The sequence below is a fragment of the Barbatula barbatula genome (assembly GCF_947034865.1).
Source record: "Barbatula barbatula genome assembly, chromosome: 2".
Lineage (NCBI taxonomy): Eukaryota > Metazoa > Chordata > Actinopteri > Cypriniformes > Nemacheilidae > Barbatula > Barbatula barbatula.
Genome location: NC_136767.1, coordinates 24,440,435 through 24,468,434, shown reverse-complemented (window position 1 = coordinate 24,468,434; position 28,000 = coordinate 24,440,435). Strand labels below are relative to the sequence as shown.

The following is a 28,000-nucleotide window of genomic DNA, read 5'->3' as shown; positions in this document are numbered from 1 at the left end:
ATTCTAAACTAAATTATGTCTCTTGTTTTTTTCCAGATGTTTTCCTTTCATCGAGAAGTTTACTTCAACCTTCTCTTTAGCGTTCCTTACTCTCCAAAACCAAGGGTTGGCATTGGACGTGTGAACTAAAATCCTTGAAGACAACAGTGGCAACTTCTTAAAGTATATTTGCATGCTCCAGGAGAAGATGAACAGCCCACCTAAGCTATCCGGGGAGACCCTTATTGTCCACCATATTCCACTGGTCCACTGCCAGGTCTCAGGCTCACGACAGTACTGTGTTAGTCCGTTAAAACGCAGCGGGAATCCCTTCAGCTGTCCAGAGAATTTGGGACTAAGTCGGACAACCTCCTTGCCCGAGAGAGACATTCTTCAGCGGGAGGCGCTGGTGTACAGTAGCCTTATACAGACATCAAGCAGCAGCCTTAGCTCCAGTGACACCTTTGGGGATGGAGGGATAAGGGGAGGAGAGAAACAAGGCAGAGGAGGGAGAGAAGGAAGTATGGTGAGTGACACTTCCTCTTTCACATCAAGTAATTCTGAAGATCAAGTTCAAGCCCTGCCGATGAAGAGTCGTGAACGGCTGAATTCACGACGCAACCCTTTTCTGCTCCACACTGAAGATGAAGACGATGAGGATGAAGACAATCTGAATGGATATTTGGAAGACTCCTCTTTTCACTTGCAAGGAGATTTGCATGAAATCTCAAACGCAATACTCGCAAATAAAGACTTGCCGCCTTTCCACCTACATGATCTTGGTTTCACCGCTGAACCTTTTCTCTTGCATGACTCAACAGAGGAACAGTGGTGTTCTATACATGATCCAAGAGGGACAGCAGAGAGCAGAGGTGAGACGTTTAACTCCACTCACTTGGAGGGCCTGAACTTGCTGAGATTGGATTGCCAGCGGCGTCACGGAAGCAGCGGTTCCACCCTCTCAATGGACTGTGGCGAGCAAGAGTGGGGTGAAGAGGATGACGACGATTATGATAACTCAATGCAGGGTGGCCGAGGAAGCTCCCAGAGTTCCAGTCTGACAGCACCACACTGCACATGTTGTGGCCTTTCCCAGCCATACCCTGAACCTTTCCTGGAATCATTTCCGGAATGCCACCTGGGCTACGGCAGTGACTCCTCTTGCAACAGCTCAGATGGAGTGCTGGTAAACTTCAGCACGATTTACAACAAGATGAACAACGTCGTCCCCGCAAAGACGTCACTCTACATCAACAATTCCGCAGACCAATCCTGTGCCTCGTCTGTCTCTGAGGCCGTCGGTATGTGCGGGAAAGAATGTAGCAGTGACCGTGGAGCTTTCTATCTGGACTTACACACTTCCCCAACAGAACCTCAGCATCCTTCAGCCCCTCAACAACACACAAACTCTTCCTCCGTATGCCCCTCTCAACCACAAGGTGCAACAATGGAACTAGATGCAAACTGTAACTCGTACCACAACCACCTAGGAAGCGAGGGTCTGTCCACTGCCGACACCTCTGCCAACAATCTTGTTTCGTGTCTTCAAAGCCAGGCCCGCTTGGTTTTAGCAACCCAGAATTACTACAAGCTTGTGACGTGTGATATTTCGTCGCAGTCCTCTCCCAGTCCAGTGGGTTCTTCAGTCACAAGCTGCTCGGATGAGCACAGCAAAGGAAGTCCCACTCAGCCAACAGAGTACTACCTGTTCCAACAACTAAAAGAGGATGGAGATGAGGAAACAGAGCTGGTAGAGTATTTGCTACGTTTAATGTTAGCTTGTATGTTGTGTTCATCAGTTACTTGAGAAAATCTCAAGTTCTGATTTCTTATTGTTATAAGAACAATATAACAATGACCTTTCCTGCTCTTTTCTTATCAGAATGAAGAGAAGATGGGGGACTCTACCCATGAGAATGTGATTGAGGGGCAGGTATATATCAACATCTCCCCACCCATGACGGTCTGCAACTCGGTTGCTGCTTCTTCCGGGAGCGGTCACCCTCGTTCCCGCAGCTATGACCGGAACCTAGACAAATCTCTGTCTCCTCGACTCGGATCACTGGAGCGGATGCTTAGCTGCCCCGTACGGCTCAGTGAGAGTGCAGCCCCGAGCCCACCTCCTCCACCACGTGTTACTTCTTTTGCAGAGATGGCAAGGAATAAGAGGAGATCTGGAGGGTCACCATCACAGAGGGGAGGCTTGGAGGCCACATCCTCACACTCTCAATCCTCTGGAGAGTTTTCACCCATCCTGGAAGACCTTCCGCAGGGTCAGAGCCACAGTCTACCACCACTCACTCGATGCCACAGCCAGGGGAGCTGTGATATGCCGTCCCCACACAGGTCACGGAGCGCACCACTACGAGAATCACCGGGGGGAGTGGGAAAACAGGCTCGAACCAAAGCTGAAGGTTAGAGATGTTTTGTCTAGCTTGACGTACAGTTTTAAACAAATTGTTGTTACTGGCAAAAGGTGATTTGTTCTGGCTTTTTCTTTTGTGGATTGAATGCGTTGTAAAATCATTGTTTTTGTATGTTAGTTCCAGTTGCTTGGTGGATATGAGCTTAAAATTAGATTGAGGTGTGATCAGGCTCCTTCATTTGCTGATGTTGATTAAAAACTCTTCTTTCCCTTGTCTTTTTATGTACTGTATACTGCTATTTCATTTTGACAACAAGAATTGACTTCCAATCTGTCTTAAATTAGCACGCATTGTGTATTCTATGGAACTTCTTATGGATTGCCATAAATATTAGCATTGTGCACATTGTTATAACCCTCTTTTGAAGCCTGCCACTAAAAAATGTATATATCGCTTTTAACTTTTAGAAGTTTACAGTGGTTGAAATGGGTTTTCTGTGGTTGCAAGGGCATTGCAATGTGTTTGCTAAGGTGTTCTATGTAGTTGTTGGATGGGAGAAAGCCCACCACCTTAAAATTTTAGGTCCTACCAAGTTTATTGCATGTTTGCACATCATTTTGTCATCCTCTAGCCCTCATTGCACCCATACATCTGGGAGACGTCTATTTAATGTCTGTTTTTGCATTTATACAGGATGTATTTTTATTTTTTGCACTTCTGCAATATGTAGAGGTATGCTGTCAGATGTCATATAGGTATTTCAAAGATGTATGTAAGACGTTTGTAGATGTATATATAAAGCTGCCTTTATGTAGATATTTTCCAGATCTCATGAGCTTTAGCAGACATCTTGGCTACCTCATAATAGATATAATAAAACCATGGTTTATTTTCCTAAGGGTGGTGGGCTATTGTGTACATACAGCTGTAGTTACAAAATTGCTGGTTAATGCCTGAGTTTGTAGATTAAGTATGCATTTATTTGTGCAGTACTGGAGGTTTTGTTGTAAAAGAGAAAGGTTACCTTGCAAACACGTGTGTTTTGCTGGAACATGTAGCCTTTGTGCTTTCTCTGTGTGATATGCTGCCTCTGCTGGCTATGACTGTGTATTGCAGTCTGCTAAGAGTTCTGTCACCCGATTCCTCAAGCATGCAGAGCAAACAGTTTGCGTAACAGCTGCGTGACGTATCACACACACAATGTGTACCGGTCAAGGCACATACAAACACATACCAGAAGTCTACATATTCACAGAGGAGCTATATAAACAAGGTGTGCTATTATTTAGGTAATTTTGTTGGAAAGTCATTTTTTGAACGCAGTGACTGCAGCTCTATGTTCGACTGAGGACGATTTTCTTGTCTTCCTGTTTTTTATGACTTTCTGTTTCTTAAGAGGATCTTGCTGACATGCTAGCTCCTGCTTTATGATGTCCTCAGTTTTATGCAATGTATTGCCTTTTTGATATGGTTTAAGTTTAGGTAGAGAACCTGATAGAATCAATCCATATGTAGTAAGTCATACTGATCTATTTACCACTTTAAATATGCTTGTACTAATGTTGTTGACTTAATGCAATGCTGTGTACTGTCGTTTGTTCTGCTGTTTATCTGTTGTGTTGTTTGATAAGGATTAGAAGAGACATGCAATACAAACTCAAAACACCTTAAAGGGAGACATTGTTTACAACTAACAAACAAACAAACAGATTCTGTCATTTATTCACACTCACGTTGTGTAAAACCTTCACAGTGGAACCCAAAAGATGATATTTTAAGAAATGTGGTTTTGTGTCCATACAATGGAAGTCACTGAGGCTATCTAATGTTATTTGGTTACAATGTTCTTTAAAATACTTTCTTTTATGTTCTGATGAAGAAAGTTATATAAGTTTGGAATGACGTGAGGGTGCATAAAAGATGAAAGAATTGTCCTTTTGGGGCAAACTATTCCTTGCATAGCAGCACCCTGGCAACCAACCATAACTCTATCGACTTGCGCAGTCATACACAATTGGCTTCTTCTAATTTCTGCTTTCTCTTGCCCCGTCTTTCTTTTTTTTCTAGGTGGCCTGTCTAGCTCCACAGACTCCACTCCGGATATCGTTCGTTATAGCAAAGATCAGCGACCAACCTCATTACCCATTCAGCCCTTCACTTTCCAACACCAGTTTGGAAAACCACAAGCAAAGCCCCTCCTTCCACTTCTTGACGGTTACATCAGTCACATGCAGGCTCGGGGGGCTGTTGCACCTGAGGGTGGCGAAGACGACTCTGAAGAAGACCACGGACGACCTCACAGGACTTCCAACGGCCCAACTGTGCGGCCGTCTCCACTGGGGAGCTACTCTCCGGTTCGTCTCCAGGGTGCACCGACCTCTTCTGGAACCTGCTCAACATGCACTCCAACCCCGAATGGTCCAAGACCACCACGTTCCGTCTCTTGCCCCATCTCTGCAGGTCTCCTTGCTCAGCATACCCCACTTGGATTGGCTGTACACACAGAGACTCAACCTAAACTTGCACCATTACCTCCTACACCGCCTCCACCTCCGCTGATGAAACAGAGCCCGCTTATGCCAGCACTGCCCACTAGAAGTCACTGTTTTCACCGTGACAGTCTGTCGGCTTTACCAACACTTCCCAGCTCCGGTCTAAGTCCACTTGGAAAGTTGGAGCCAGCGCCACTGGAAGAGCCAGGGAATGTTTTACCTGCATGTGTGACACAGCGACAGCCCAACGGTAATATAATAACATACATTTTATTGTCGGTCGATCTTAGCAGTATGATGTTTTTAGTCTGCCCTGTTTTGGATCTGTGGATTTGGCAATCTTATATTCTTAGATCTCTTTTCTTAAACTCTTGCTAATAATTTGTCTTTCCTTGTCTTTACTGTCTCTTCTGTTTCTTTCTTCGCGTACATGTTTTTCTAATGTTTTGTACTTGGTTATTTCCACATCTTTTTCATCCACCTATTCATCTTTTCACCAATTCCTCTTTTTCCTCTTTTTTCCCTTTATATTCCATCCATTACTTGCAACCTTTCCTCTTTCCCCCACCTCGCCCCATAGTACACCACCTCTCCCCACAGGCACTGAAATGGAGAGAGTATCGGCGAAAGAATCCTCTGGGTTTGGAGCGTGGCAAAGATGGCTCTCATTCGCTCTCTTGTGCTCTGGAAAGCAAGAGATCCGGAACTCGTGTCACGAGACGCAATGTGTTCGATTTTCCTCCGACCAATCAACCTTTTGGCTTCAGCAGATTTAATGGTGCTGAACCAATTTTCAGTCAGAGAACGAAAAAGGGCGGGGGGATCTGTGCAACAAATGTAGTCTTTACGATGACGTGTTACATTTTATGTGTCACCACCGGGTTGTGCTTTTGTCATCTTCTGTTTGTTTGATGTATATGTATTATGTTTTAAATTCAGTTTTTTTTATAGGTCAGTCATTTAGGCAACTGCCGCAGTGCTACAGCAACTTACTGCCGGATTATTTCTCTCAGACAGAGCGCCCCCCAGAGGAGTTCTGTTTATCTCCAGATGCTAATACTGATGAATCCATCTTGATAGATCTGTTGCAGAAGAAAGGTGTGTGTTTTATTCTCTGAGTAAGAACACCAAATGAGGCACGGACACGTGTTTAATAAAACTAAATATGGACAATTTTTGCTTTATCAGAATGCTGTAGAATGCTATTATTTGTAAAGCGGATGCACACCCATGTATGAATATGCAGAGAATGTTAAATGTACCCTTGCGCGTAAAAAGTTTAGAGAGTTTGATGTGTCTTGATGTTGTTCCCACCGGGACCACCTGTCAATCAACCTTGGCCCATTTCCCAGTTTGTCATTCAATGAACGAAAGGCTCCGAACCGCATTAGTGCATGATACAGTTTGTGTATGTACTGTCAGTGTTTCATTTCATTTTCATTTCTGTTATTTGACTCTAGGTTTGGTGAAGGCCATAAACACAGCAGTTGATCTGATAGTTGCTCATTTTGGGACCAGCCGTGATGCTGGCGTTAAGGTATAACCCTGATTTGTCCGAAAATGAAACTTGAGATACTCGGGTTAAGCCGCAAAATTTTCATTGTGTTCCCTCCTTTTTGCGCTTTTCAGGCTAAACTGGGGAATAGTTCTGTCAGTCCTAACGTTGGTCACTTGATTCTGAAGTATCTGTGTCCTGCCATCCGTGAGATACTGCAGGATGGACTGAAAGCGTATGTGTTGGATCTGATTATCGGGCAGCGCAGAAATCAGCCCTGGAGCGTAGTGGAGGCCTCTACACAACTTGGTAAGAGGAATGTGAGGAGAATGTTAATAATGATAATGTAGGATTTAGAAAATGTTACAAATATATTTTTCCCTTCTACTCCAGGTCCCTCCACACGGGTTTTGCACAGTCTGTTCTCAAAAGTCTGTCAGTATTCAGAGCTGACCAATAACAACATGAGGTTCAATGCCTTCATCTTTGGCCTGCTAAAGTATGCCTGTTTCGTTTTTTCATGTCTTTCTGTCTCGTATTCACACTGTGTTTGAAAGCACGTTTGTGTTATTTGCGCAAGTACTGTAGCTCTCGCTAAAAGCAAAGAAAAAATACCTGAATATGAGGTGCATTATGTCGTTTTATTTTATTATGCAGTTACATTTCCATCTCAAATGAAATATATTAGCATTTTCTCGACTAGTCTTAAATTTTCAACGTTTTGCAAGGAACTCCCTTCAATGCATTTTGTGTTTGCATTCTGCACGAAATCCAAATGCTTTTTTAATAGTAAATTACATATTTTACAGTATTTACTTAGCAGAGACAGCAAAGGAATTCCATTAAAACTGACTTTAGGCAATTTATTTTAGATTTGGCTAAGAATTTGGTACCTTACATAATTTTGATTGCATTCCTTTTGCATCAGGTGCATACCTGTGATGATATAGAAACACACCTCACTAGACTTCGGAGCTCTGGTGTGAACTTTATCAGCACTTTTACCAGTCAGGCCTGAAAACCTCTGCAGTGCTGTTCTTGAAGCCTTTAGAAATCTTCAAAGGATGGAGTTCTGCTTTGATGGGCCTGGGCAAAGCTCAGCCCCTGTGTAGACTGTCACTACTTTAGCCCCGTTAAACTTGTACTGAGACACGCAGGGCTTTGATCATAGGTTTTAATGATAATCTTTTATCTTTTTCTCTTTGCCGTGGTTCTTGAGATCAATACTGTGCACAATAATAATGTGTTTTTCAGTTTCTCTCTTATATAAATGAAAATATTTCTGTCATTGTACAGCAATGTTCCAGATTTGTGTGCATTTCTTCTAACGCTGTCTTCACATTCTCTGTTTTTCAGCTTGCGTTCTTTGGAATTTTGGTTCAATCACATCTATACACATGAAGGTAGGCCTATGGTTTCTACACTTCATAGTGACGTTACATATAGCAAACTGTAATTATATAAAATGAATATATTTAGCAGAAAACATTTTATAATAAATATAAAATGTAAAGGGTCCAGTGTAAGAAATTTAGCGGCATCTATTGGTGAGGTTGTAAATTTCAACCAACGGCTCACTCCAACTCTCCCTCACGAAGCATTACGGCGCAAATATTTTTTAAGGTTTTCGCTTCTTTGCTGAAGAAGATAACACATTTACGAAATGTGCTCTGTAGAGCAGTTTGTCCGTTTAGGACTATTGTAGAAACTACTTCCATGCAAGGGACCCGCGATGTATGTAGAAAAGAATAGCTAGTTCTAAGGTAATAAAAACATAATGCTTCATCATGTAAGGGTCTTTATACACCTCTGAAGACATTATGTATATTATGCTGCATTTCTGTCAATAGATCCTACAAAAAATTACATTACACATTGAACCTTTAATAAAATAAAAAAACGTTTGTCCAAATTATTACTAATATTTGATATGTGTTTTTTCTGTTTGTTGACCACAGACATCATATCAGCACACTTCCAACCATGGGGTCTCCTACCCCTATCTCAAGGGGCGTGTCAGACGCTTTTTGAAGAGATTCTGCACCTGTTACAACCACTGTCACTGTTACCCTTTGACCTAGATTTGCTATTTGAGCCACACCAGCTACAAAAGGGGGAAGAACACCTGAGACGCAAAGAACAGCTGTGCTCGGCCCGCCAAAGCCTGGACCTATCAGATCGCTCCACCTTCCAGCTCATGAGAGATGGTGGAATGTCAGAGTCCGGCGCACAGGAAGTAGACATGGTGCCACCAAAAGAAAGGTTTATATTGAGAGATGAAGATGCCCGGCTTAAGATGGAGGCAGCCGGGTTCAAGATGAAACGCGATGGGCGGAAGTGTGACGGATCAAGCCATGAATCACTGGCTAAGGAGGCTGGAGTTGGCCAAGAGTGTTTACGAAAGAGTGATGTGCTAGAGGGAGGTGGATGGAGTGCTGGCAGAATGAAGGGAGTTGGAGAAGACTGTGAAAATGAGAAAAGAAGAGAAAGAGACCGTGACCCATCCAGACAGAGAAACCGACAAGCTGGCTGGTGGTACCAGCTCATGCAGAGTTCACAGGTTTACATTGATAATTCTGCCCAAGGCTCGAAGTTTGTAAAGTTGGAGAAGAGGAGGAAAGGAGGTGTTGAGAGTCATAGGCAAAGCCATCCCCCTCCTCGAGAAGGTGTAGTCGAGGGGGCCGAGGCTGTGCAGCAGATGGATGAACAGGTGGAACACGGTCAGACCAGGAATAGCAATAAAAATAACCTTGGCAATCAGGTTCTCAACCAATCAGCATTGACAGAACCCACCAGAGCTACAAAGGGGAAGCCATCATGGATGGGAAGTCCACCAGAATCAGTTCTTAGTGAACTGAAGAAGAGTAAGGAGAAGCAACAAGAGCATCAAAACGCAGATGAAGGGTTTCAGATTCAGGCGGGAACAGGGGAGGATGGGTCAACACAGGGGATGCGCTGGGGTCGGCTGTTTGGAGCTGGAAATGCAGGCAAGGGGGAGAAAATGGATCAGAAAGCAGTCAGGAAACAACGGTGAGTTATTGAGAATTTTGTACACAGCTGTCAAAACGACACCCCTGCTGGAAAAACAGAACAGTGCCCGAAACATAACAGATATAATAAACATACTGTTAATGGATTCAGTGGTTATAATGGGAATTTTATTGAATTTATTGGAAATTATAGTGGTGTCTACTAGTATGTGATGGATTCTGTTGGTGGGATGTTTTCTGACAGATGGGAACAAACTGAACACCATTAATTCCTGTTGGAATAATGCCCAAAACAAAACGAAGGATTTTTTTATGGCTTTAATGGTATCCTAATGGGATTTTTCATTTCCTCAATATGCGACTGAAACGTTTGCTGTTTTTTCATTAACAATGGTTTGTTTTAGCCCACGTTTGTTGGTTTTCCTGTCATGCTTGAAATGTGCTGGGCTTTTTTATATTATTTTGTTTGCCTATGTACCTTTTTTTGGGCAAGTTTCTTGAGTTATATGTCTTTTCTTGTAAAATAGCCGAATTTGATTAGAAATCATCAAATGTTTTGATTTATATATGCATTTGCCAAAGACTATAAAATTCAAACAAAACTTGTATTTTTTCTCAGATTGCCATCTGGTTGGTTGAGCCTCGACCGCTCCGTGTTGGATCTGGTAGCCCATTCGGTGGGAATGGGAAAAAGAGCGGAGCAACAATCTCTCACATCTCAAAGCCAAGAGTCCCATATTAGCCCAACTGAAGAAGCACAAACACAAGATTCACAAACACATACACAAAGACAAGCCCCACGGTAAAATCATCAGACATTCTGTTATTTAACTGAACACATTAACTTAGATAAAACAAGATAATACTGCTATACCCTAATTAATGCTTTCCTTCCGTTTCTCCACCAGTGAAGTAAAGGCGTTATGCCATCATATTGCCACAGAGCCGGGTCAGCTCAGTTTCAACAAAGGTGACGTGCTGCAGGTACTCAGCAGGGCGGACCCTGAATGGCTGATGTGCACTCTGGGTGACAGCCAGGGTCTTGTTCCCATCATATACATCACTCTGATCGAGGACAGTCAGGAGCCCCAATGCTGAAACTCTGAAGCACAGGCTCTGAAAAAGAAGGGTGTAAGATGGGGCACGGAAAGAGGGTCACTGCTTTTTTGAATAAAAAAGCTGCTGCACAAGATTTTAGTCGAATAGATTCATTTTGTGCATGTGTATGTAAACATCAATATACACCGACACACAGTAATCACAGTTTGCTGTTGTGAAAGCGACCTCTTTGTTTTTTGTAAACAGCAGTGATTCGAAAGTGTAGATCTAGTCATTTAGTAGTGAAATTGTTTGCGATGAACCGTCAGGTTTTGCAAGTTAGCAATGAAATCATGTCAGTAGCCTTTTAAAAAAGAACTAAACCAAATGAAGTTGTTAGATATATTAGACACTACTGGCATATGCCTTGGGTATACTGTAAAATACTGTATTATGTTATGTAATCTAGACGTTAACCAATGTATGTGTTGCGACCTGAAGTTTGTGCACATGCCTGTCGAGGTACATCCATAAACATTTCAGTCTTACACGCAAGTGATACAGTATAAGCTGTTCATGTGAATAATTGTATGAAATCCAGCTGAATAAGGGAAATCTCGATGGCAGTCAGTAAACTTCCCTGAAGTCTACTGGAATTGATTGAATTAACACAAGGGAGAAAAATAGCGAAGGCAGTTAGCCTGTCGGCATTGTCTTGTCCAATGAGAGCTGCTTTGACAGTTTAATGGTCATCACTACAGTCTCCACCACTTTATTTAATGATTTGTTTTTTTACTAATAAGGGAAATATACAGCATTGTCTTGCATGTGATGGAGTGCACTACAAGGATTTGCATTTCAAATGCTGAACTGAAGAGTTCAAAGTAGAATTAAGCTTTGCCTTTTACTGTAATTGTTTTATTTCCCTTCCAACGTTTGCACAACCTGCAGAAAGGAAGATGTTTCTGCTGTTTGTCCGCTCTGTTTTGGTTTCAAAAGGTATATACAGTAGATTTATAACCATCATGTATGTTTTAACTGGACATGGATGTGTGTATAGTAGGAAGTTGAATAGATCCTAAAAAAGGAGTTGAATGGGGTGGTTTATAAACCAGTTCCTCTCCAAACACACATTAAAATGCACAATTATATTTATTTATTGATCCAGAGTTTCCTTTAGCAGTTGATTATACACAAACATCTAAAAGCCGGTTAATAAACATCCCTCTGCTTTTGCACAAAGAGAGAATATAGGACAGGGACTCTTTAGCAACGAAAAATTGCATTTGTACCATGTGTACATTTATGAAATTATGATCATTTGATGTGCTTAATTTAACTCAAGGTGAGGCCTTATGGATAGAAACGGTTATTTTAGGACTGAAGTATTTTCAGAATATTTATTAGAAATTAACATGGGTCCTCAGTTTATTATGACTTAGCTTAAAGTAATATATATTTTAATTTGATTTGATCAAATTGTATTATTAAAACATCTCTAGATGACAATGTTAAGGTATGTTTTTGTTAAAACAGTTTTGTTATGATTTGCATTGTTTTCTATTTAAGAAATGCATTTGCCATTCTTGTTTGTGTTTGTAAATATGTGCATTCTTGAAAGGGAAAATTACATTATTAACTATTTGTTAATAACAACCTATAACACATTGTTATTGTTGAAAATGAACAAAATTAAATATATTGTATTGTTATGGGATGTTATGAGTGGAAGACAATGCTGTCATGCAAAAAGCTGCGCTATTAAGATTCAGGTGCCGCTTTAGGTCTTTTCATTATCACTCGAGAGTTGTATGTTGGTCTTCCAAATATGCTTTGCTTTTCTTTGAAATCCAATTCACCTGAGAGAGAGATTGTGAGTATAAAAGCTGTCCAGTGCCTTTTTTTGAACCAATGTGTCTGCTAGCAGGAGTGTTCATGCTCATTGTATCTTCTCGCTAGTTTGGTGATACCCCAGATCTTTTCTCTTGTGAGCACTGGTCTTTACAAAGAGTATAAAGATGCAATGATCGGTTTTGGTCATAGTCTGCTGTCATCGTCCCATGCTGATTGGTAGAGAAGGTTGAGTGGTTGATGTATGATTGTGTAATGATCTCTCTCTCCCCTTCTCTCCGCTTCGGTCATCCAAGATTTGTTTCTTGCCTGTACTGTATATATACTTGTAGCCCACCTGGCTCTCCTGTCCCTTCGGTGTGACCATGCTGTGCTTCTGTAATATTATCACAGTGTATGTATATCAATAACAGAGTGCTCATGTTATCACTGAAACAATGCCTCCTGTCATTTTTCCCCCTCGTTTTGTGTTTGTAGTAATGCTATTATTGAAAAAAACTGCTGTCGATGGTGTTCACTTAATTTGGCTTTGTGAGATATGTGCTTCAAAATATTCCATTGAGAATTTACGAATGACAGAAGCAATTCATAACAATGCAATATAAAATTGTAAAATGCAACAGGAATTTCCCTCTTAAATAATAAACCCTGAGATGTTTTGCACCAGTTTCAATGAAAACAATATAAATCATCACATGTGTAATAGATCTTATGGTTTTAATAGGAATTGGATTGGTTTTGGAAAACATTACCAACACGAATGGGAACCAATTTACTGCAATAAGGCACAAAACAAACTACATGAAGGCATTTTGTTATATTGACACATGTGATGTAAACCGTTAGATGTTGTATCGTTTTTCAGCAGAGAGAGAACCTTGAGCTCAAAATACTTAGTTCACAAACCACGCCCCTTTTGTCCCTGTAAAGGTTCAACCAATAGTATTCCTCCAGTTGTTTCGTCATTCAATGGTGTCGCACTCGCAATGCAGACGGATGAAGAACTTAAAGGTATTTATTAAAATACACACACAAATACATGCTTTTGAAAAACAAGAAATGTTTTAACAGATATTTTGTGTACGTTATATGTTTATGCAAGTTAGTGAGAAATGTGAGATCATTCAGTCACAGTGTGGCGCGTGCTTTCAGTATATTGACAAGTAACTGTATTTCATATATAGCAACTTGACAACAATGTATGGCGATTCGTTTGAGGTAAACGCACTTATTGCTTTATTAACGCGAACAATGTTGAGATCAGACAAACGGATCCTCCCAGATTTAACCCCGTGATGTTTATATCTAAACGAGACGCGACAATATAAATGCTATATGTTCAAGGCTCAGCTATTTCAAAACATGTTGCTTTAACGTGATATAAAGTTTTAATTGACATTTAACAATGTTAAAAGTTAAAATAACGCATGGCATTTTTATTAATAGCCTAACATTTTTTACTCGATTTTACGCAACAGCATATTTTGACAGCTCTCAGTCATCATCATAATTGAAGGAAGGCAGTTGTTTGGGGTTTTGAATTATAATATTGATTCGTTTGAATAGTTTTCTGGACGGTCTCCATTTGTTTTTGGGATGTATACAGCACACAGCCATTATATTCAATTTCTCAGAATATGTTTTACTTCAGCTATGTCACATTTGAGACTGGTGTCAGGTTTGGATCCAGTTGCACACAGCATGTTATGCTGACCTTCCATGTTGTCATTGCTATATTGATAGGCTGTTTGTGTGAATGACTATTTCCTCCCCCTTGTTTCTTACCCACCAGGCCTGAACTTTCCCCTAGATCCACACACACATGGCACGTTCTTGTGTTGTGGCTGTCGGATGTAAAAAGAAGATCATTGGGTACTCAGTGTGCACATTCCGGAGTAGCTCTGGAGAGACTAACTGTCTGTTTCAAGGTTGGCTCTAAATCTTTTGTACTTTTGTGCATTAACTAATATTGGTACCTTTTGTTGTTTAAGAATTTCTAAATGAATGTGTGAATGTGGTTACTCTCTAGCAGCTTGTTTACGTTCCTTATCAGGTCTGTGCTTGCATTTGAGAAAGGTTAGAAAGAAGTTGTCACACTGTTCTATTGAGAAAAAGGTGTTATAATGTATTTTATTATTTGTTTATGTATAAAAAAATCATAATTCGTTCACCCTCATGTCACTCAAATCCTGTATATGACACTTTCTTCTGTGAAATAGTTGAGACATTTCTTAGTGGTTTTGTGTCCGTCCATACAATTGCAAGTTAATGGGGTCCAGTGTTGTTTGGTCACAAACTTTCTTAAAAGTATTATGAATATTCATGAAAAAATATATTTGAACTATCCCTTTAAAGGGTGAGGGTGAACTATCCCTTTAAATCTTCTTTACAAAACCCAATAGTATGTATGGAAATGTTTGTTTAATGACATTTTTACTTGTTGTTATTTATTCATTAATTTATAATATTCACTATAATAGTTTAATTGTTCTTCTTTATGTGTATTTAATTTGTAAATATCCCACTGTATAATGAATGACTCTGGTAAGCTTTTCATGTGAATATAATAAGCACACTGATGCCACCTTGTGTTTGGCACTTTTAGTATTCTTGTGGTATAGTTTCTTTTACATTTTGCCATTTAATAACAAATAACATCAAATCAAAAGAAATTATTTCTGATTGTATGTAGTTTTGCTTGCAGTAGCTAAAAGTAGTTTTTTGTTTTGCAGGGACACAGAAAAGCTCCCTGACCTCAAATACTGTATTTTGTCAAATGGCCAGAGCTTCCTCACAGTAAAGTGATTAGTGTAAATCATAAAGTCAGTTTTAATGTAGGAACAAACAGATGCCATCACAAACACCTAATAGTACAGAGGAACCGACTCTAATGGACCAGGAAACATCAAGCACCTCAGCAAGAAATGAGCAGATTCCCCCATCAACCAGTTATCTCCCCGATCAGTCTGAAGCTGTCTCCACCGCTGTTCCCATGGTTGAGTCTGTTAGGCCCAGGTTCAGTGCTGGTCTTCAAGCTAAAGAGAGGCTGAAGTTTATTCTGGGAGCTTCTGAGGATAACTCCTCTGATGATGAGCTTGTGCTTGTTTGCCAGCCACCAAGACCTCAGCGACAAAGTACAGAGACATCCAGGGAACCTACCACGGCTGTATTAAAAACACAGCCATCCCTTGCTCCGGCTCCGGCTCCGACCTGCAGTTTGAGGTGAGCGTCCCTAATCATTCCTTTGCTTTGCTGTTGGCTTTGCTGTTTGTGTGTGTTTGAATGGTCTTATGTTTTAACTAAATATTAGCGATGCACCGATATGTACAATTTTAGCTGATAAACGATAATTCTTTATCATTGGCCGATATACAGTTTCTAAACATTAATATAAAATTCCAAACAAAAAGGTGGACAACTTTGAAAACCTTGACTGCAGAAAGCAAGGTAACCATTTGTTCTCTTTTAGTTCTCCTGGAAATCATGTACCAAGCCTCATTTACAATAGTTAACGGTTCTTTAACCTTCAAACTTCTCTGGTATATTTTTTATTTAACAAGCAAATTCTAGATGTTCTTCTAGAGCAACCCAGAAATTTTTTCTTTATGGTCACATGTCTAATAGCTCTCAAAACAGACCGCATTCAGACAACAGTTTGATTCAAACAATATGCTTTTGTTAATGTAATTTACACATTTATAAATACATTATCTACAAACTGTACCTACATCAAACAATTTTTTTTTAAAGAATAGAACAGGAAGAGAATAAAACAGAAAAAGAAAAGAATTGGAACATATTAACAGTTAAAACAGCACCAATTCTAAACCAATTAATGCAGTATTTAATTTAACAATGCAGAATATAATATAATATAACAGAACAGAACAGAACAGAACAGACAGGAACAGAACAGAACAGAACAGAACAGAACAGAACAGAACAGAACAGAAAAGAATAGGTGCATAGAACAGTACCAATTCTAAACCAATTAATTCAGTATTTAATTTAACAATGCAGAATATAATAGAAAATAATCGAATAGAATAGAATAGAATAGGTACATAGAACAGCACCAATTCTCCATCGATGAATGTAGTGTGAATTAAACAATGCACAAACAATACAGAATATAATTCTCACGATTTAAGAGGAGAAAGAACCCAATTGCAGGCAGCACTAACGGGTGAAAATAAACTTTAATAACACACACCAAAACAAAAGCCCGTTGGTCTGTCATGATCCTGCCACAAGACTGAGAAAAGCATGACCAGAAGAGACAGAATCACGACAATAATAGAATACATAAAACAGCACCAATTCTCCACCAATGAATGCAGTATGAATTAAACAATGGAGAATAGAATAGAGTAGAAAGGAAACAATAAATTATCCACCATTGAATGCAGTATGAATTAATGCAAAATCGAATAGAATAGAAACTGCACGTGTCAGCCCTCTAATGGTACAATATGAAATATAAATTGATTTTATTCAATAAAATCACTTTATTTTAAACAGAAAATTCATACAAAATAGACAAGACAAGAGTTTCGAATACAAATTCCTGCAGTACATAGACAGAATAACATATAAATAAACATCGTAAACATTTTCTGTAATATTCTTTCATAGTACAAAATATTTTGTAGGCAAAGTGGAAAAAGCTTTAGGAGAAATCTTTTTCACATGAAAGGTCCAAGGTCAAACAGGGCAGAGTTATGGACCTGAAGTACAGCCATATGTTCATTCTGAGCACAGTCTGTGATCACCTGACTGACTCGTGCTTGTCACTTGTTATTGTGGCATGCCGCACATTTCTGTACTATTATTGGAAGCTGTGCTCCCGATGTTAACTTTAATGCCATTCTTATTGCGTTGAATAGATAAAAGTCAAAGTCTTCTCATGAATATACCAAAGCACCATAAACAGTACAGTACATTTCTGGAGTGAGATTTGGGAAGGTCTTTATATGCTTTTTTGCTGTTTATGTGTAACACGTGCCGCTGTTGTCCCCTTCCACGAATCACGAATGACACATAATATACAGTCTGTTTTGCCGACGTGAAATGTTCAGAGAGACAATGGAAAGAATACTTGACATGCAGAGAGGCAAGAATAGCATGGAAGTGTTAGGGGCTGGGATTTTGTTCATTTGCTTCAAGTGAAGGTGAAGTTTGTCTGCTCCGATACAATTTCCTTTTTATTGCTCTGCCTACATAAAGTCACTTTGACATCTCAGTGCCTTTCACTTGTGTTTAACTTTGTGTTTATATTGTCACGTAAATGTTACTGTAAGTTTGGGCCTTTTCACAAGCATTTCAATGCCAAGTTTTCCTTGTGCAAATTGTGCAAATAAATGCTGCTTGACTCTTACTTTCAACACTGTTTACTGTATTGTGCACTTAACATACCATGAATCTTTATTCACTGCAATGAGCTTTGGCTTGGAGGTTATTACAAGTTTAACTGAAATCAAGAGGTTATTGATTTACATTTTTGGAAGTGAAACTTTTTTGTCGAGATGGTGAAGCGAAGTCTTCAAAGACATGGGGGAGGGGATATGAGAGAGAGAGCAAAAGAGGAAAAGGGAGGGAACATGAAGCGTGTTAGATGTTGTTTTTCAGTCCCCTGCTGTATTATCTGATACTCTGCCATGGACGATGAAGCAGAGCCATCGTTCAACTGGTTTCAGTGTTTAAAGAGGTTGGTATTATACTGAATGTGCACTTTGCTCACTTTGTCCATACGTTTCTAACAGTTTGTTCTCGACCAAGGTAGTATTGTGGAAGTATAAAAAGGGGAGTGGTTTCGGTTTTTATATCGTGTGAAGTAGTGTAGCATAACACAGAAGAGAATGAGGTTGTCTTTAAAGTCATTTAGAGTTTGGAAGGATTTGGTTGAAATACAGAAATCGCACGGCAGTTTGAGCTGTGCATGTGTTGTGTTATGTAACAAACAGATGATTTGAAGTCTGTGTTCGGAGAACCTGCGCTCATATCAACTGCAAATATAATGGCAATGTTTGAACCCTCAATTCAAAACAAATAAACATGAATATAGTAAATATAGTAAAACTGGTTGTTTGGGGTCAATTTAGACACTGCATAAATGAAAACAGCTTGAGAACACAGCACAAAAGGTTTGTCAGACAAAGTACGTGTTTTGCTTTTTTTAATAATAGGTTTAGTTTATGTTTTGTGTAAATGCTAGTGAAAGTCCCGCACTGAACAAAGCATTGTTATGCTAGCATGCGGTTTTTATAAAGTCTGTTGTTTTGGATGCACTTAAGGATCTTCCAGGTCGATATTCTACACAATGATAGATCAAAGGATCAGAATTTCTTAAAGGCAACCTGTATGTGTGTGTACTTCCTAAAGATAATGAAATTCTGACTTGAGAGTACAGACATACATTTTGTGTTGTATTTAGTGTCTTGTTTCATCATCCTTTTTATTCTTTATTATTATTCTTTATTTTGCTATATATTTACTTTATTAGTTATAGATTATTTTAATTTCTATCCAGTTATTATACATATATTACTTTTCTTAATGCTATATTCTACATTCTGTTGGATGCTGCATTTGTATTGTCTTCACAAGTAGATATGAGTTTGCAGTGGTCTCATTCTCAAGGTTCATAATAACATCACGAGACAATGTTGTGAAGCAGTCATTTTGTGTGTTGGTATAATAACACCTGCTCAATGTGTTTCTGGTCAGACGAAGTCGGACAAAGTTAGACGGAGATAGAGTGATCGCTAGTCTGAGTTTTAGGCAGAGTTAGAATGGGCATCTGAATGCAACTTTTTCTCTCTGCAATAAACTTCGATCATTTTTTATCACATGACTTTGTCGCCTGCATGCTGTTCTTCCCCTCTGACATTCAAGTCTGCCGGATAGTTATATCTATCAGTTTTGGGATATGAACAAGATGGAACAAAACATATCTTATCAAATTCAAGGTGAAACAAATCTCATAATATTCAACATCTCGAGATTTTGTTTCCACTTAGGACTGCAGAGACGACATCGGGTGTGATTCTGACTATATTGTTCACAGTCGTTCACTTTGCTGTCACCAGTTTCAGAAATCATACTAGGGGGTTATGCTGGAAGCGTAAAGGAACAGTTCACCCCATAATATAAGTTCTATCTTCATTTTATTTTACCTTTATGGATGTTACTATGCCATTATGGATGTGCCAATTCACTTACACGACTATCGACAACTATTCTTTAAAAACAAAGAAAAAATGCTTTAAAAACTATAAAAGAGATTCATCATTGGATAACCACCAAATATTGACAACCGAGTCATCAGTATGGTGAAAATGGTTCGGTTATTTTTCATCACAAGGTTGAAATAGGGATGTATTTGCCCTATTACATTAACCGGATTATCTTATGCTCTCTGCCTTGTGATATACATGACGTGCATTGCATTACATTTGCTTCAGACATCTGCATTAGTACATAGAGTTCAGAGTTTTATCTGTCGTCTTAATGATAACACATTAAGCTGTGATTGGCTGTTTGGCTCGTGTGAGCGTCTATATTGTAGCACACTTGACAGAGGTGAAGAGTACAGAGGCCAGACCGGTAGAGAAAAACAACTTTTTATGTGGACGGATCAAATTCGGTTTGATGGATGCTAACTAAGTATGTCGTCCTTTTGCAATATTTAGTCATTTTATCGGCTTCAGTGTTGTGAATATCGACAAATTAAGGCATTTCTATTTTCTAACCATTCTGTACTGTAATGTGTTCACTACTGTTCTATTTACAGTCGTGTAAACATTACGGTATTTGTTATGGGAACCTCAAACAGGTTTCTATTTTAGATTTTTAGTAAGTAATGCACTATAAATAGCAAGCTAACCTACTCTGGATCATAACTGAGGGTGAAGTGCCCAGTTGTCTGCTCGTATCTGCATAAAAGTATTTACTTTTTTGTAGGCCTAGCATGTCAGGACCCCACCTGCTGAAAAAAGGCAGAGAACACCGAAAAATGGACGTGCACAGAGATTTCACCGTCGCCTCGCCTGCTGAGTTTGTCACTCGGTTTGGAGGAAACCGGGTTATTGACAAGGTCAGGTCTGCAATGTGTGTTTGCGTCTGCAAAGACTTTAAAGGTGTGTCTGTCACTTTAAAATGTAATATTGTCTCTTATGTCAGGTGCTGATTGCTAATAATGGGATCGCCGCAGTGAAATGCATGCGGTCCATTCGGCGCTGGTCCTATGAGATGTTTCGCAATGAGAGAACCATTCGCTTCGTTGTGATGGTCACACCTGAAGACTTGAAAGCCAATGCAGGTTGATAAAACACCCCAAATACGTTTTGGTTCACCCCAAAAATTTGTATCCATGCATATTTATTATTTGAAATCATGACTTTTGATGTTTCTCTTGAATGTACATTTTTTACATCAAATTTTAGAATATATTAAAATGGCTGATCATTACGTGCCAGTTCCTGGGGGTCCAAATAACAACAACTATGCCAATGTTGAGATGATCGTAGATATTGCCAAAAGGATTCCAGTGCAGGTAGTGGCTTTAAAACATCTGTTTCTGTGTCAGAAGAATTAATCTTGCCTCTCATCTCAGATGTTTTTGCTTTAAGGCGGTATGGGCTGGATGGGGCCACGCTTCAGAAAATCCCAAACTACCAGAGCTCCTTCATAAAGCAGGGATATCTTTCTTAGGTATCTCCTCTTTTCTGGATGAAGCTATATAGATGTTCTTAAACCAATTGTGGCACATTTAGACTAATGGTTTGTTTTTTTCAGGGCCCTCGAGTAAGGCCATGTGGGCATTAGGAGATAAGATTGCATCTTCCATTGTAGCTCAGAGCGCACACATCCCCATCTTGCCTTGGAGTGGAACAGGTGAGATATCTTATTCACTTATTTTTTACATATATCAGACCAGTTGCTAAAGCTCATGTTGTAAAGTGTGTCTGTAGTTCCTTTGTTTTAGAATGGTGCCAGCAATGCCATGATCATGGGCATGCAGTGATAAAATGTATAGATTGAATGCACGGCAAGTCATTTATATAGACTAAATGTAAGTTATTTTTCTCTGTCTTTAGGTCTGAGAGTTGAATGGGCAGAGGAAAATCAGAAACTTGGTCAAGTGATCAGTGTTCCTCACGAACTATATGTCCATGGCTGTGTGAAAGATGTGGATGAAGGATTAGCGGTACCTTTTCAATAGAGACTTGGCTCTCTGTGTTAATTTTCCCTTTATATGAGACAACCCTATGTGTGACGTCCCCTTGCCAAATCATCCAACGGGCGAAAGGATTTGGGAATCGGCCATTTGATTTTTGCAAATCAATTAAAAAAGGGCTTGAAAACTAAATGGAAAATTCCTATTATTATGGAATACTGTAGTGTTTTTATAAGTGACTATTCATGTGTCCTCATAATCTTGAATCAAAAAAGTTGACCGGCTTTCCCCTTTGAAACGACTTCTCATCACTTCCTGTCACGAGGAATGGCGGAGATTTCTTCATGGTTAACTGCAAACTTGCATTCAAATCTGCCTCTTGGTTGTTAGCAATGTCAATCTTCCGTCGATTCAATCAGTTCTCGATGTGGGAAGTACAGTCCCACCCCAAAATGTCCTCTCCTCTCATTCAGATATGTCACGATTCGAGAAAAAAATGTCACTTCCTTTTTTTGCCGACTTTAAAGATATTTAGAAGTTTGAAAACCGCCAATGATTGATGATTTTGATCAATGATGTGACGACCCCAATCTCTCCCAAAGTATTAGTCATTTGAACTCTTCCTCTGACAAAAAATACTTTTCCCTATGAGACACAGGCTTATTCTTGCAAGCTACAAAAGCAAATGTTATGTTTTCAGAGTGCAGAGAAGATCGGCTACCCCGTGGTCATCAAAGCATCTGAAGGAGGGGGAGGAAAAGGCATTAGAAAAGTGGACAGTTCAGAAGACTTTCCTGGTTTCTTCAGACAGGTGAAACACCTTGTGCCTTGTTCAATTAACTGTATCAGTTGGAAGGCTCTGCCCTTGAAGTTTCTTGAACGATCCGACGTTTGTGTTTGACTGCAGGTGCAGGCCGAGGTGCCGGGTTCACCCATTTTCATCATGCAGCTGGCCCAGCACGCCCGCCACCTCGAGGTGCAGATCTTAGCCGACCAGTACGGTAATGCTATCTCTCTGTTCGGCAGAGACTGCTCCATCCAGCGACGCCATCAGAAGATCATAGAGGAAGCTCCTGCCACCATCGCCTCCACCAACACTTTTGAGCAAATGGAGCGGGTGAGCATATGATCAATTTAAAATGTGTATCTGAAATAGCCTTTATTTAGTTGTTTTATCACCTGAAAAAACTTTAATTGTAGTTGTATGTGTGTTCACATAAGTTAAAGGAAAATCATGTCAACATTACCATTTGAAGGGTGACTTCATAAAGAAACGTTAAGTCTCACTGGTGCTTTGTGTGTCAGTATGCAGTGCGTCTGGCTAAAATGGTGGGCTATGTGAGCGCTGGTACGGTGGAGTATCTGTTCTCCGAGGACGGAAGTTTCCACTTCCTGGAGCTGAATCCACGGCTGCAGGTAGAACATCCCTGCACTGAGATGATCGCTGACGTCAACCTACCGGCTGCTCAGCTTCAGGTAGAATTATTTATATGTTTATCTATAATTGTTGAATGTTTGGAGAATAATGTTCTTCAAGTCATAGATGTTTGTACTCTCTCTGTGTAGATAGCCATGGGCATCCCACTTTACAGAATTAAGGATATACGTGTTTTGTATGGTGAAGCTCCCTGGGGGGACATGCCCATCAACTTTGACTCTCCGGAGTGTATTCCCTCTCCACGTGGGCATGTCATCGCTGCACGCATCACCAGTGAAAACCCTGATGAGGTGAGAAATTATGAACTTATGAAATTGTATTAAACATTTATATTTGGACAAAACGTATATTTGGTTTCCAAAATGGTCTCGTCTTGAATTAGTAGTCTTTGAATACAACAGTCAGTCAATACTACGTTTGTTAATCTATTCTGTTTTCATTTGAAAGGGTTTTAAGCCGAGTTCAGGGACGGTTCAGGAGCTGAATTTCCGGAGTAGTAAGAATGTGTGGGGATACTTCAGTGTGGGTGCGACAGGAGGCCTGCATGAGTTCGCTGACTCCCAGTTTGGACATTGTTTCTCATGGGGTGAGAACAGAGAAGAGGCCATCTCGTAAGTCCACAATTTTTTAATGCTTTCCTCTCGTCTCGTTTTTGGAAAAAAAATATTCATTACTGTAAGTCTTGGTGGTGATGTCCTGCAGGAACATGGTGGTGGCCATGAAAGAGTTGTCTATAAGGGGAGACTTTCGAACCACTGTGGAGTATCTCATTAAACTCCTGGAGACCGAGAGTTTTCGGAATAATGACATCGATACTGGCTGGCTGGACCACCTCATTGCGGAAAAAGTACAGGTGGGGCACAGTCCTCCGGTGTTAGTAGTGCCGGAGCAGAGATTGTAAAGATTCATAGAACATGTACCCTGCCTATAAATCACTTTGGATTAAAGCGTTGACTAAATGCATATAATATGTAAATGCATGTTTTCCAGGCTGAGCGGCCGGACACCATGTTGGGTGTAGTCTGTGGAGCTCTTCATATCGCTGATGCTAGTTTCAGAGAGAGCATGTCTGACTTTCTGCATTCACTGGAGAGGTTTTGTCACTTCTCATTACCAGAAATCATTAAATCAAGCTAACTACTTTTACAGCATTTTGTGTTTTAATGCCTTAATCTGTGACTATTTTAGGGGTCAGGTGTTGCCGGCTGTGAGTCTGGTCAACACAGTGAATGTTGATCTAATCTACGACGGAGTCAAATACTCCCTCAAGGTATTGTAACATGCAAAACTGTCTTTTTCCTTATGGAGGCCTTTTTGACCTTTTCACTTATACGCATGAATGTATGTATGATTGTGTGTGTGTGCTGTAGGTGGCCCGCCAGTCGCCCACCACATACGTCATCATCATGTACGGGTCAGATATTGAGGTGGACGTCCACAGGCTCAGTGACGGTGGTCTCCTTCTGTCATATGGTGGCAGCAGTTACACAACATACATGAAGGAGGAGATAGACAGGTAAGAGGAGTTTTTGTGCGTGTTTTAACTCTGTTAGTTGTGCACTGCATTAGCTCAAAATTAATATGTTGTGTTTGCTAATTTTGCTCTTTTGTCTTGTGATGTATAGTTACCGCGTCACAGTGGGAAACAAAACGTGCGTGTTTGAGAAGGAGAGAGACCCCACGGTGCTCAGGTCGCCCTCTGCTGGCAAGCTGTTGCAGTACGTGGTTTCTGACGGTTCTCATGTTTTGGCTGGGCAGCCTTACACAGAGATTGAGGTAAAATGGAGCAAAGGTGTTTTTTTACATTGATGAATAAATTTGAATTAAGAAGCAGATTTTACATTTCTTTTTGTTTTGATAGGTTATGAAGATGGTGATGACCCTGCATGTGCAGCAGGCTGGTTGTGTTCACTTTATAAAGAGACCTGGAACAGTGTTGGAACCCGGATGTGTGGTAGCCCGGATAGACCTGGATGACCCCAGCTGTATTCTGCAGGTGGTTTAGCAAAACTTTTGATTCCATTGTTTTTCCTTAGCGCAACAAAATATTGAATGTGAATTATAAAGCTTTATTCTTCTTTCTCAGGTGAAGCCGAACACAGAAGCATTACCTTCCCAGGAGCCTTTACCTATTATAGGAGAGAAGCTTCACCAGGTGTTCCACAGTGTTCTGGAGAACCTGGTGAAGATTATGGACGGGTACTGTCTACCAGAGCCATACTTCAGTGATAAAGTGAGAACACTAATCCAAACATGAATCTTAAAACAGTATGGTAACAAATTAAAGTGTGGCACAACAGGATGCTCAATGCACATTAAGTAAACTTAACCGTTCCTACCTCTGTACAGCTGAGGAAGTGGGTCGACACGCTGATGAAGACCCTCAGGGATCCGTCGCTTCCTCTTCTTGAACTCCAGGAGATCATGACCAGTGTGGCAGGGCGCATACCGATCACTGTAGAGAAGGCAATCCGAAAGGTCATGGCACAGTACGCCAGTAACATTACTTCCGTGCTTTGTCAGTTCCCCAGCCAAAGGGTGAGTGATGAAAATAAAAAAACGTCATTGTGTTTTTGACACCTTGGATGTCAAGATTCATTGTTTTTCAGGAAATGGGAAAGTGTTTATAGTTGAAAAGCATGTTTAAATTGTTTTTACTGGTTAGATATTTGCAAAACGCAGTGACAGACAGAAGGCGTGACTAATAATAATGATGTATGGCCAAAAATAAAATCAGTAAATATGGAGATGAGGTTTCAGAAGGTCAGCAGCGAAATATCTATATACTGTATGTACTGTACATTCTATTAAATATATGAATTATTCTACATTCATAAATGTAAGCTTTTATTACGTTTTTATTAGAATCTTGGGAGACATGAAATATTCATTCCATAATTTCCTTTCCGCTAGTAAATCGGAGGGGGGTTAGAGTTAGTTAAACTAAAACTAATAAAGCATTTCACTTTATTTAATGTCGATAAAATATTGGCCGAATGTTGGCTCAGGAATAAATAGAAATACGTTTTAGTTGAGGCACTAAAATTATTAACTGGAATCAAATAAAAACTAAAATGTATCTTGTTTAGCAACGTAAAAATATAAACACAAAAGCACAATTGCAACAATTAATCAACAAAAATATAGTATAATAAAAATCAATGCAAAACATTACATTACGTATTTTATTTTCTATTTAAATAAAAGCTAAAAAAAATAAGAAGACTGCAATTAAACTGAACAAACGAATAACAACTCTTTAACTATAATATTACTATATTTGCTCCGTTTGATTTATTGTTATTGCATAAAAATACCTAAGCTTTAGTCCTGTTAAGTAAGTCCTTTTGATCATCTTCATCAATATTCTCCTCCAGATAGCAAATATCTTGGACAGCCACGCAGCCACACTCCAGAGAAAAGCTGATCGGGAGGTTTTCTTCATGAACACTCAAAGTATCGTTCAGTTGGTGCAGAGGTGAGATTTGACAGATGTTTGGACCTTTAAGCGCTCAGGCCGATAGTCAAAGAGATTTTACCACACATGTCATAAGCCTTGTCGACCAGAATATGACCAGTCATTATATCCCTGTTTGTTGTTCAGGTATCGCAGCGGCATTAGGGGTTACATGAAATCAGTAGTGCTGGATCTACTGAAACGTTACCTGCAGGTGGAGATGCAATTTCAGCAAGGTAAATAAATACAGAGCAACAAGATGATATCTGCATTTTCTTGGTTTAAAGTATAAGCTCTAACATAAAAATACAATTCTACCAACATGTTTTTCTTCAAGAAAAAGATATGGAAAAATATGCTAATGCACAAATGCTCTCTTTCCCATCAGCACACTATGATAAATGTGTAATAAACCTCAGAGAGAAATATAAGCCTGATATGACTCCAGTACTGGAGTGCATCTTCTCCCACTCTCAGGTGTCCAAGAAGAACATTCTAGTCATCATGCTCATAGTAAGATCCTTAACCATTCTTTGTTGTATTGTGTCGTGGCTTTGGCATTTGACCTTAAAACTGGAAGTATGTTTGTGGGGTTGACAGGTGTAATGTGTAAAATATAATATTATTCAGGACCAGTTGTGTGGACGGGACCCGACTCTTGCTGATGAGCTCATGGTGATTCTGAATGAGCTCACACAACTCAGTAAAATGGAGAACTCGAAAGTGGCTCTCCGGGCCAGACAGGTGTGAACTGACCCTTTGACCTTTTATGTGTAGATGTTCAGAATAGATTATTATTCTACTCGTGCTTTTTTGGCTGTGAATGATATAGCAAATAATTTTTTTTAGCAGTAAATTGTAAATGGATGACAATGTGCAGTATGGTCCAGGTCGCACTATAATACGAGTGTGCGTGGAATTGAAATTGAAATAAATATTAAAATGCATATGAATGTGTGACTATAAAACATTTATTGTTTGGTCCTACTGTCAATCTGAGACTTTTCCCAAAAAATGTGTGTTACTAAATAAATATAAATATATTCATTTATTATGTATTTTTACATTTCTTTTATTCATTTTCTTTGTTCTTTTCAGGTTTTGATAGCCTCTAATTTACCCTCATATGAACTGCGACATAACCAGGTGGAGTCCATCTTTTTATCAGCTATTGACATGTATGGACATCAGTTCTGTCCCGAGAACCTCAAGGTAGAGCATCCTGCAGTTTTCTGATTGTTTACCTGCTTTAACTTGAACAATCACAAATCCTCTCCTTGCAGAAACTCATCCTATCTGAGACCTCCATCTTTGACGTCTTGCCCAGTTTCTTCTACCACATCAACCGGGTGGTTTGCATGGCTGCTTTAGAGGTCAGTAGAGCTAAAAATTTTACCCAGCTGGTCAGCGGTGTGGTGTATGGTCAGGACGTCCTGTCAAGTGTTCGTAATTCCTCAGGTGTACGTCCGAAGGGGCTACATCGCTTACGAGCTGAACAGCCTACAGCATCATCAGCTACAGGATGGGACGTGCGCAGTGGACTTCCAGTTCATGTTACCGTCATCCCACCCCAACAGGTAAAGCACTTTCTAGCCACTAAAAGTGGATCTTTCTATCTTGAACAATGCTTACACGTGTTAAAATGATTGAAAGGTACCAAGTGCAAGATGGTGCCTTAAACAATGTCCTTAAAAGTAATTTAGGCAAGCCCGGATA

At 39.9% G+C, this 28,000-nt stretch overlaps 2 protein-coding genes across 2 annotated transcripts in view; both read left to right on the top strand.

Annotated features, from left to right (window-relative positions):
• Positions 1-187: 187 nt before the first annotated feature.
• Positions 188-12,643, top strand: rusc2 (RUN and SH3 domain containing 2; the record flags this gene model as incomplete). Its single annotated transcript, XM_079451076.1, has 11 exons — positions 188-1,729; positions 1,862-2,393; positions 4,413-5,087; positions 5,789-5,935; positions 6,298-6,374; positions 6,467-6,641; positions 6,726-6,831; positions 7,689-7,735; positions 8,291-9,362; positions 9,942-10,124; positions 10,231-12,643. 11 exons carry the CDS (start codon positions 188-190, stop codon positions 10,418-10,420), a joined length of 4,746 nt encoding a protein of 1,581 aa, XP_079307202.1. The 3' UTR covers positions 10,421-12,643.
• Positions 12,644-13,163: 520 nt separating this feature from the next.
• acacb (acetyl-CoA carboxylase beta) overlaps positions 13,164-28,000 on the top strand; it is a 28,593-nt gene continuing 13,756 nt past the window's right edge. The window contains exons 1-29 of the mRNA XM_079474430.1: positions 13,164-13,222; positions 14,004-14,139; positions 14,944-15,433; positions 20,174-20,306; positions 20,393-20,531; positions 20,656-20,765; positions 20,842-20,923; positions 21,008-21,106; positions 21,310-21,419; positions 22,090-22,200; positions 22,297-22,506; positions 22,695-22,865; positions 22,956-23,117; positions 23,275-23,438; positions 23,530-23,680; positions 23,818-23,921; positions 24,016-24,097; positions 24,198-24,343; positions 24,453-24,603; positions 24,689-24,823; positions 24,914-25,060; positions 25,177-25,365; positions 26,205-26,305; positions 26,432-26,520; positions 26,673-26,797; positions 26,915-27,028; positions 27,383-27,496; positions 27,568-27,657; positions 27,743-27,861. Of these exons, the coding sequence (XP_079330556.1) occupies positions 15,060-15,433; positions 20,174-20,306; positions 20,393-20,531; positions 20,656-20,765; positions 20,842-20,923; positions 21,008-21,106; positions 21,310-21,419; positions 22,090-22,200; positions 22,297-22,506; positions 22,695-22,865; positions 22,956-23,117; positions 23,275-23,438; positions 23,530-23,680; positions 23,818-23,921; positions 24,016-24,097; positions 24,198-24,343; positions 24,453-24,603; positions 24,689-24,823; positions 24,914-25,060; positions 25,177-25,365; positions 26,205-26,305; positions 26,432-26,520; positions 26,673-26,797; positions 26,915-27,028; positions 27,383-27,496; positions 27,568-27,657; positions 27,743-27,861 (3,722 nt within the window). The 5' untranslated portion in view covers positions 13,164-13,222; positions 14,004-14,139; positions 14,944-15,059. The remainder of the gene's footprint in view (positions 13,223-14,003; positions 14,140-14,943; positions 15,434-20,173; positions 20,307-20,392; positions 20,532-20,655; positions 20,766-20,841; positions 20,924-21,007; positions 21,107-21,309; positions 21,420-22,089; positions 22,201-22,296; positions 22,507-22,694; positions 22,866-22,955; positions 23,118-23,274; positions 23,439-23,529; positions 23,681-23,817; positions 23,922-24,015; positions 24,098-24,197; positions 24,344-24,452; positions 24,604-24,688; positions 24,824-24,913; positions 25,061-25,176; positions 25,366-26,204; positions 26,306-26,431; positions 26,521-26,672; positions 26,798-26,914; positions 27,029-27,382; positions 27,497-27,567; positions 27,658-27,742; positions 27,862-28,000) is intronic.